Consider the following 9,805-nt stretch of genomic DNA (forward strand, 5'->3'; position numbering starts at 1 on the left):
TGTGATTTCTCCCCCAGAGGGTAATAGTGACGACTTCTTTCAAAAGAGAGAGTATGTCAAAGTCGCAATGTAAAAGTTAGCACTTAAAGGCGCTTTGTGGGCTAGAGATGTATTGCTGTGGCACCTCTTAAAACTAGAAAGTCCTATCACAGCTGACCTGCATGCTACATATATTCATAGGTCTAGGCAAACCTGGCAGTAGATACACAGGCAGTAGCCAGCTCTGTGTGGGCTAGAAGATTACTGTCTGAACCCTGGAGCAGATGTTCTGGCGGTTTCTGTAGATCTGTATGATATGATGCTCAATGAGGAAGTATTTCCTAGATGTTCTGTAGTTCAAGCTGGTTTGGATGTTAAACTTCACAGGTTGCAAGAGTCCTTCTAGTTTCTGGAATCCAACTGATTCCAGAAATATTCAATAAAGGAGCTTCTGAGAAAACTGGGCTTTGTACCAGCCTGTTTCTCAGAAGATCCTAAATGAAGCAAATGGTGAGCTTTCTGTTAGAAACCTATTACAAGATACACATGTAGTCTTCTTAGTTCTTTAGAAATCTCTGTAATTCATGTTTCTTTTAAAAAAGCTTCTTGTGGTTTTACACCAAATAGCCTTTAACAAAATCCAATAACCTGGGAAGAAGGTACAAATATTAAGAGACCTGCAGATTCTCAAGAGGTCTTTGCCAAGTACAGAAGCTTGCTAGATTGCTTAACTGAACCATGCTTGTGATTCTCAAGTCTTTAATTTGTCATTAAAGGAAGGGGTTGTATTTCAAAGAGCAAATAGCAGATTTGTGCTCCGTGGGGTAGCTTGTGATCTGTGCTCTTTGGGGAAAGATGGAGATAAAGGAATACCAACTGAACACATACAAAACGGGACTTTTTAGTCCCCTCTGCAAGCAGGATCAGCTGAAGAAGTTACAAGCTAGGTTCTCCAAAGTTGTGAGCAAGTTCAGGTTGTAGACTGTCAGTTTTGGAGAGAAGTTGATAGGTTATGGGCAGATTGTGGTAAAGAATGGCTTTAGGTAGCTTTGACAATATGTCTGAAACTCTGATCATCATTGTTTCTCTAACCTAGGGCTTCTCAGTTATGAAGGGAGGATTTGCAAGAGGAGCAGTTTACTGTTTGTTATTGGGTCAACTGAAACTAAAGTGAATTCAGGTCAAAGGCAGCTCACAGGAGCAAAAGAGGGAAAACTTCATTTTGACATTTTTCGAAATTAAACATTTTTGATAATGTGATTCCAAAAGGGCTCCTTGGGGTGCAGTGGAGAGAGTTGGAGAACTAAGACTTTTAAGGGCTGGCACAAAATGGTTTGCCATAAGCAGGTAGGTCTATACAAATGCAAAAATAGATTTGGTATGTACGGATATGTACCTCTTATGATATGTGACCTGATGAAGTGTTGCAACCCTTCAGGGAGCCTGCAGATGGACATGGGCTGAGCATCTCTCATGAGGAATGAGATTCCTGCCAACTAGCAGGATTTAGTTCAAGGGCTTGTGGATACTAGGTAACCATCAGACAGTGCAGCCCTTCTCTGATAAGGAGCAAGGAGAGAAGTCACAGATCCAGACACTGATTGGTTTGGTCACCAAATTAAAAAAAAAAAAAAAAAACAAACAAAAAACCACACCTAAAAATCAGTATCTGAGCATTGTATGTAAAATATTGTCCTAAATAGTGATTTATTTTAATATTCCAAAAATGATGTTATTCTGTAATCAACGTACATCTTAGTCATAGCTCTAGCATGTGCTAATTCAGGTGTAAACTAATCTCGTTACTGTACATTTGCTTTTGTCAATACTATTTATAGTTAGAGGGAGCTAACATGACAGGAGGTACCTACACATTGTACTGTAGAGGAGGGCATAGACCAAAACTTGACTAATGAAAGTGGATTATAAGAACACTTTTCTGGCAACTGGAATGTGAAACAGAAGGTAGGTGACTGAAGTGTAACGCTTAACACGCTGAGTTGAAGGACCACTAGTGAGCTGCGAATCCCTTCTTTATGCTTTGCACATTCATGTATGTACACAGAGGGCTAACAGCTGGGAAGTATTTTGTGAAATTTCAATTAAAAGGCCATTCTTACCAGTATGTGAAGAAATATGCTAGCTTTCTTTAGAGGGTAAAAGTGCTTCACAGAGCTGTGAAATTCTCCTTTATTACTGTACCCAAGTCTTATCTTACTGAAAGTGATACAGCTCTTTTGGAATGTTACCCCTTTGAATACCAATTGCAGTTCCATTGTTCCTTCTCACCTTTTTCTTTTTTTTTTTTTTTTTTTTTTTCCTCAGGGAGAAGTGTCTCCTTCCTCTCCAACTAGCTCTGGAATCAAAGAGCATGAAGCTGGCCCAACAGGCTCTAGCAGGGATGCAGGTACGACTTTAGAGTGGGTATGTGTTAGTGGGCAGTGAGTGTCAAGGAATTCTAGGCTTTTCTTTTGAAAAATACTACAGAAAAAGTGTCTATCCTAGTGTGGACCTAACAATAATGTTCATGTTTCTGTAACAGTGTTCAGAAGTTAGGATGTAAGTAAAGGCTGATGATTCTGTAGGAGCTAAGAATGTGCTGCAGATAGGTGGGAGTTCCTGGCTTTCAATGTTGAAATGCAGGTGTACTCTTCCTTGTGTGGTAATGTGCTAGTCTCAGTAAGCCTCACCACTGCTAAACTTCTTAGAAACTAAACTGTGTCAAGTCTTGCTGTTTTCTTTGATTAGAAGAGAGGACAGCAGTGCTTGAAAGAGGGAGAGGTGAATAAAGTGTCTGGGAGCTGCATTCTATATGTGTGGGCACTTTCCAGAGTTTTTTGTACACTGAAAACAGTAGGAGTAGCATCTGATTTACAAGTTTATGAAATTGCAAAATAAGACAGCAGTGCAGCACAAACAACAAAAAGACTTCTTGGGTTTGACAGTATAAAAACTAAAGCACTTTACCTCTCTTTTAATTGGACAAATGAGTGTATATCAGTAAATACTTATCACTAGAAAGATACTAGTTGTGGAAAAGGCTAGTACACTACTGGGGCATAAAATGCATACCACCATTTTCCAAAAAGAAATTTCTCCTTCATAAGACAAGCATGAAGTTGTTTTGGGAGCATAAGGATGTAAGTTTAAATTAATTTAATTCAGGATATGAGATGTCAAGCATTGGATTAGAGTGTACCCCATACTGGGATACAACATGGTTGTAGGAGTCTCTGGCTAGGGGAAATATGTACTTTCTGAAGGGTTCCTATAAGGGAACTGAATTGTTTCTGGATCTGCCAGAAGACACAGATCACCTTATTGCAGCATAGCACTCTGGTCCCACCCTGAGATCCTGTGCCCTGTATTTCAGATATATGGTGGGGTGCAGGGGTTGCTCTTAAAGTGAAAGCAACAGTAGACTAGTGGGACTGGAACATGTGTCTGCTCTTGTACCAGAGCAAGTACACCCATTAGAAGAACATTGCAAAGTGACCATCAACCAAAAATAGTGGAGGAATTAGGGATGACCCACTCTCCACTGTAGTATAACTTCCTTGGGAACACCCAGTGAAGATATATTTTATCTTTTTACTCATTTAACTTGGTACACATACACTTGAGTTCTGTATGAGCTGGAATTGCAAAGTTGTGGATTTGCAGCATGGTATCTTAAATAAGAATGTTACCTCCTATCTATAAGCCTAAAAAGATAATACATGCAGTACAGTCCTCCATCTGCAGCTGAGTCAAAAGATTTTAATGGTTCCCTCATTGTGGCACAGATCTCCTAGTTTTGCTGTACTTTTGTATTTTATAGTGTTGGATCAATTTGAAATTTGTACATAGAAAACCTAGCCATCATAGTACCATATACTAATAGGTTTATGTGTAGTAGTTGATGGCAGAATTAGGCAGTTTTGTCTGAACCTGTACACTGCCAATTTCTCTCTGCAGAAGCTGCTGTCTGATGAGAGGTTTGTATCCGTAGAAACAGACTCAGATGAGAAACAGTTGCTTAATCAGATGCTGAATGCCGTCAAAGTGACTCCTTCGCTCAACGAAGACCTGCAGGTTGAAGTGATGAAGGTTAGTGTTTCACACACGTCAGTGCTTGCAACAGCAGTTGCATGATTGTATGCTGGGGTTAGCAAATAAATTAGCTGTTGCCTTGGAAATCTTCACTTTAGGACAGTATTTGATTCCCTCCCTCCTGCTGGCAGATGTCAGTTGTTTTCATTTCTACTTTGTTTGTGTTTTCCTGGGTTAAATAGGAGATTGTTTAGATTAAGTCAGTGCAGTGGTGGTCCCAGTTTTAGCAAACTGAAATAGGGCAAGCAATTCAGTCCATGGGAGTTCACAGATCAATGACTTAGATATTTGAAAGTTTGTGTTTGATATTGAGTGTTAGGGTTCATGAAGTGGGATGTGCAGGTTTGTAGTTTTGAATTTTGTGTGCATAGGTACTTTCTAGTTTGTTAGCTGTATGTTCTCTTTGTAAAGTACTAATGATGGAGCCTTATTTCTTTAGGCACTAAAATTTCTCTGGACTAGTGCATAAGGGAAATTGTTGTTTTGTATACTCAGGGAAAGCTTCTGTTTCTAGAAATGCTCTAGTGTTATCCTGTGTGTGTTAGGAAGCTCAGGGGCCAGGGGGTACTGTTTCAGAGGGGAGGCACTGTCAAATTTCCTTGCCCTGTGATTGGGTTGGTTGTATGACTTGCCAGTACTGCCATAAAAAAGGCGGTGGATAGTTCTCAAATGCCTGGGTGTAAACTTTATACTACAGGTCTTGTTGTGCTATAGCTGATCATTGTTTGGTACAAACCTGGTGATCCTTTCTGTATGTTTACTATACCTAGTACTGATTGCTATATTTGGATCTACTGCTTGACTGTCCTTTACTTCTAAGTGCATAGATTAGGTATTTTATTTTTCTTACAAGTGACATCCTTGTTCTAAAGAATATGTTACCCACTCTGAAACCGCTCTGTACTAGCTGTACTCTTTGCTACTGAAGATGACTACTTGGGTGCAATATGCACTCAGTGTCAGAACATGCAGAAGAGTGAGCCTAGCGGCAAAAAAAAGGAAGAAGAATTTGTGTAGACTGTTACCCGGTTTATGGGAGCAGGTTTCTGACCACGTACAGGTTTAACTGGTGACGCCCAGATCTGTATTCCTAACCCATCATGCCTCTTTCCTTCCTCTTTTGTCTCTACAGTGGGAAAAGATAAGAGTTAAGTAGTACTGCTGAAGCAGTGGGTCTCTCTTGATATGCAGTTATTTTTTTTTAAGTTGCTTTTTTACCTTCTTGAGTGTTGCAGATTTGGAATCTGCATGCACAGTTTATCTGAAAGCCTTGACATGCATCTGTGACACATTGCCCCCACACTGAGAAGAATGTGAGCACTCTTATTTTACCACAGTTATGAGTGGATATCTTCTATAGTTGTCTCTATGTGAGAAGGAAAAAAAAACCCAACCAACTCAAAACACCAAATCGCATAAAACTCAAGCCAAAACCTAAGATGTTATTTATGTACACGTTTTTTAAATCACATTCAGTTCCAGTTTAAGCACTGAAGAGAGACGGGAACATTGTCTTCATTCTACTGAGTGAAATTTTGATGTAGAAATCCTTTCTTGGCTAAAAGTGCAGTGAAATGCATGTATGGTAAAAATCAGGCTACATCTTCACATCCTGAGAACAAAGCAAAACTTCTATTTTGATTTAAATATTTCAAGAAGCTGGAGGACCAAAGCAGTCTGTAATCAGGGCAGTTAAAACTCAGAGACATTAAATCTGAGCATTGCCTAGAAGTCAGATCAAGTAGCGGTCTTTTTACCTTGTAACCTGAAAGTTACAGATGCCATTGCAACACTTGAATTGCTAAAGCCTTTGGGGTTTTTCAAGCAGCTGGTCTCAGCAATGCATTTATATCCCTGGATCTGCTAAAATGTGTCCTCGAGGCAGCATCTGATTGTACATTTAGACTGTGTTATTCCATCTGGAGGAGATTAAATACATCTTTTTCCAGTGCAGATATTAGACACTCGTGAGTGTGAGCAGGTTTGCATGGAGCTGCATCAGCAGTGATACTGGCCTGGTTCTTTGTGACTTGCTGCACAGTTGCACAAGTCTTGCAAATATTAAGACTACAACCATCAAGGATGACACAAAAGCTTTTACTTATGCAGAATAGATGTGAAAATATTGGTGCAGGAGTACAGACCTCACAGGAAGTTGCTGGCATATAAGCTCCTATATTGCTTACATGTGGTGTTTGGAAGACAAATATTGGTCAATAACCAAATTCAGTGTTTTATCACTGAGGCACCAAAATGACTCACAGTTCTATTTATACAGTTGCAGATGTACAGAAAAAAGGGTGTGTGGAGGGAGGAGGTAGTAGTTCAACACTTACCTGTAGAAAAACATGGTCACGCAATGTGACTGGCCGAGAAGTAGAAAGAATTTTGTTGTGTGGCATGGGACCATATGTAAGGGTGTGTCTCATATTGAGCAGTAGGGACGTTTTGTTGACCTTAAGCATTAGACTAACAAGAAAATAGATATTGTGCAGCAGAAAGGGGACATGTTCTGTATTGAAGATTAATACCATGGGCTTCAGTTTGCTTGTGGAGTAGGGGAATCCTGATTTTTATTTTTTAATTTTTTTTTTCCTGGGTTGAAGCTTTTAAATTCTGGCTGCAGATGTTTTTAAAATGGCTGAAATACTTCTGCTTTGGGCAATTAAGCCTTTGCTTATAGAAACACATATAGTATCATCAAAGGCTCTGTCAGGTATGGTCAGATCAGCAATGGGAAAAACCCCTAATGTATAGCTGAGCCTCTAGATTGAATTCCCTTCAAGGTTTAACGATTCTGTGATTTTTACTTTCTTTGGTTTTTATTTTTTTTTTTAAATCAGTAACCCTGACCCTAAAATCCAGTTCATCCAGGAACTGGCTTCTGGAAGAACTGGAGTTCAGCTTTGAACATAACTGTGGCATTGAAGCAGCTGAAACAAAATATGAAGGAAGTAGGTAGGGTGGAAAGAATCCAAAACAGCAAAGACTCCCCCGCTCACTCCTTTCCTTCTCACCAATGTTATGTTAACTTTCATTTTTATGTTGACAGGCTTCTTAATAATGCAGTACATCTCTCTCCATCTGTGATGACATTATTCTCAAATAACAACAACAACAAGAGTTTAATGCGTAATTGCAAATTAGTAGACAAGTCCTCACCCAGAAATAAGCTTGCCAGATAAACATGATACACTGTAATGTAATGGGTACTGACAGTAACCAAGTTGGTTGTAGAAAGAAACGTGTGATTGATCATTTAAAATTTCCTTTTCTACTGCCTCCTTCTGTTTTCTTCAGTCACCAATAAAGCTGTGTCATGTTATCTGGTGCATGTCAGTTCAGTACTCACATTTCCAAAGAAATTTACAGCTAGCAAGAAATTTTTAGGCAAGAAGAAGATAATTACCTTTCATGAAGGAAACCCAGATTTTTTGTTTCGATGTCTTTTAAAATATTTGGTCTTTATTTCACTATTCTAATTAATGGCATTATGGTATGCTGGACATTTTACAGATAGATATATAATGCTTCTGACAGTGGAGCTTCCAAGCTTTATTACCTCTGAGAAGACTTCATGCAGTATCTGTGGCTACTCTATTTGTGTTTTTTGAAATGGACTTGAGGATTACCTGGAATGAAAAAATATTCTTCCAAAGTGGCTTGAGAGAGAAGACTTTTCTAATTCTCACTGTTTACCTATTGTCCATGGTGAACAGCTATTTCATTTAGGAAACCTTAAATTTTTTCCCAGTAACTCAAACTTGTGTTTGTTAGTGGATTAGCTGTACTGCTTGCTGGTGGGCAAAGTTTTCATTATTTTCTTCTGTAGGCTTTCAGTGAAGAGTCAACCAGAAGTCTTTTTAATCTGTGAATGAGGTTTAATGAACCATTGCTAAATCTGTTGGGTGAAGGCAATCTTTTCTCTTTGTCTCTTCACTGATCCATTACTGCAATATTTGGGAACTCTCCAATAATAATACTAGACAGTTCTTTCTGTGATTTCAGTTTTCACTTTGAATATGTTCAGAACCAAAATCTGGATTACAGTTCTGTGGTAAAACTTAGTTTGTGTAAGGACAAGCAGAATGGAGGAAATACCTCTACCTCTGAAACATTGTCTTTAGGTTGGGTATTTGTAATTATTCTTTCCAAGATCGCTTCCATATGCTTTAAAGATGCAAAGTGAATCTTTGAGTACTGAGAACCATCTATTAATTTTTTTCTGTAATAACTAATTTAATTGATAGGGCCCCAGTTATGGTGTCAAATTAGGCGCTTGAGAAGGTCACTATTGGAGATCTACAAGAAGTGGTAGAAAGTTTGGGGGCAATTTTTCATTTGTTCTTAGTTTTTTAACAACCACGGTTGACCTATTTTAGGTTCTGCACAACCATGTTGTTACAGGTTCAGCTAGTTAGTCCTGATCTAATGCAAATATTGGATTAAGCTGGATTGTGCTTGAGTAACCGAGCAAAATTTACTGTTAACTTTTTCAGAGAACTTGGTGGAAGCTTTTTTGCTGTTGAACAGGAAGCATAACTTTTTTATTTTTCCAAGATGTGGAGGATTTGATAGGAGGCTAGTTATTTTCTTCTTTGTTCTTCTATGACAGAGAACAAGGTATATTATTTATATGAAAAGTAGTTCTAAACTGTCTGATCCGAAATGTTGACAGAACACAACTGTAAAATCCCAGCCTCTGTGAATGATTATATTCTGCATCTTTTCCTTGAATACTGGTAAATGAACTGATTGCTGTAATAAACTCTCACAAATATATATATATCTTCTCATTGTTTTAAGGTTAATGTTTATGAAATGTATCTTTCCATGTACAACTTGGCTATGCTTCATAGAATATTACTTGCAGCCGTTCTGTTTTGTCATGAACTGTAAAATTAAATGGACTGAAACAACTTGGATTTAAAAGTGTATGTAAGCTATGTTATTCCACATGCTGCCTCTTTGAGACAAGCATGTATGCTAGTTTTATATAGGAGTAAAAAGAGTGATTTCACTGCCCATTGGAAATAAGAAGTCATTGGTGCAACAGTAAAAACATAACTGATAAATGGAGATGGTGAAGAGAGACTGTCATCAGGATGAGAATCAGCAATCCAATTGCTGATACTTGCTGTTAGTCTACATATTTTAATTAATATAGAATTTTGGATTGAGAGATCATTTTTCCCCTCTGTTTATTTTATGCATTGCATTATTGCAAACATTTTTCAACATCACTTACAATATAAATTGCAGTGCAATCTGTTTCCAAGCAAAGAAAGACTATGTTTCAAATAAAGTAAAAAATAAAAGCCATTATTCAGTTTTATTTGCATGTTTTAGTCCAGAACTAGTTTAAAATTTATATTAATAGGAAAAAAAAATAACATCCTGAAAATTTATAGAAGAAAGTTTTACATGGTTGTATTCATTAGTTCTTTTAACAGTGGTGCCTAATATGAGCTGCCATAAGCAATAACTGATTTTTGTCCAGTCCATAATTCAGAGATGTGTTAGCAGTCTGCAGTGTTAAAGAGGGGAATCTGTAAAGACTTGCACAATGTCATGCACGTATGATTCTTTTCTAAGATCACTCCTGCACAGCAATGCTAGCTAGAGTTCTTGGTGCTTCCTCCACTTAGCCTGTTTGTAAGCTGAATTGCTGTAATGTAGGCCAACTACAAATCCAGACTCTCTGGGGTTTATATTTTTTTCTTCTCCCCGCCCC

At 38.2% G+C, this 9,805-nt stretch overlaps 1 protein-coding gene across 1 annotated transcript in view; it reads left to right on the plus strand.

Moving 5' to 3' along the window:
- Positions 1 to 834: 834 nt before the first annotated feature.
- The window catches only part of LOC104410247 (brefeldin A-inhibited guanine nucleotide-exchange protein 3-like), a gene marked incomplete at its 3' end in the record, with an annotated part of 23,729 nt that continues 14,758 nt past the window's right edge, over positions 835 to 9,805 (plus strand). Inside the window, exons 1-4 of the mRNA XM_010020359.1 lie at positions 835 to 953; positions 1,249 to 1,326; positions 2,305 to 2,386; positions 3,937 to 4,068. Coding sequence (XP_010018661.1) covers positions 835 to 953; positions 1,249 to 1,326; positions 2,305 to 2,386; positions 3,937 to 4,068 — 411 coding nt within the window. The remainder of the gene's footprint in view (positions 954 to 1,248; positions 1,327 to 2,304; positions 2,387 to 3,936; positions 4,069 to 9,805) is intronic.

The sequence above is a fragment of the Nestor notabilis genome, unplaced genomic scaffold (assembly GCF_000696875.1).
Source record: "Nestor notabilis isolate BGI_N333 unplaced genomic scaffold, ASM69687v1 scaffold6558, whole genome shotgun sequence".
NCBI classification, from domain to species: Eukaryota; Metazoa; Chordata; class Aves; order Psittaciformes; family Psittacidae; genus Nestor; species Nestor notabilis.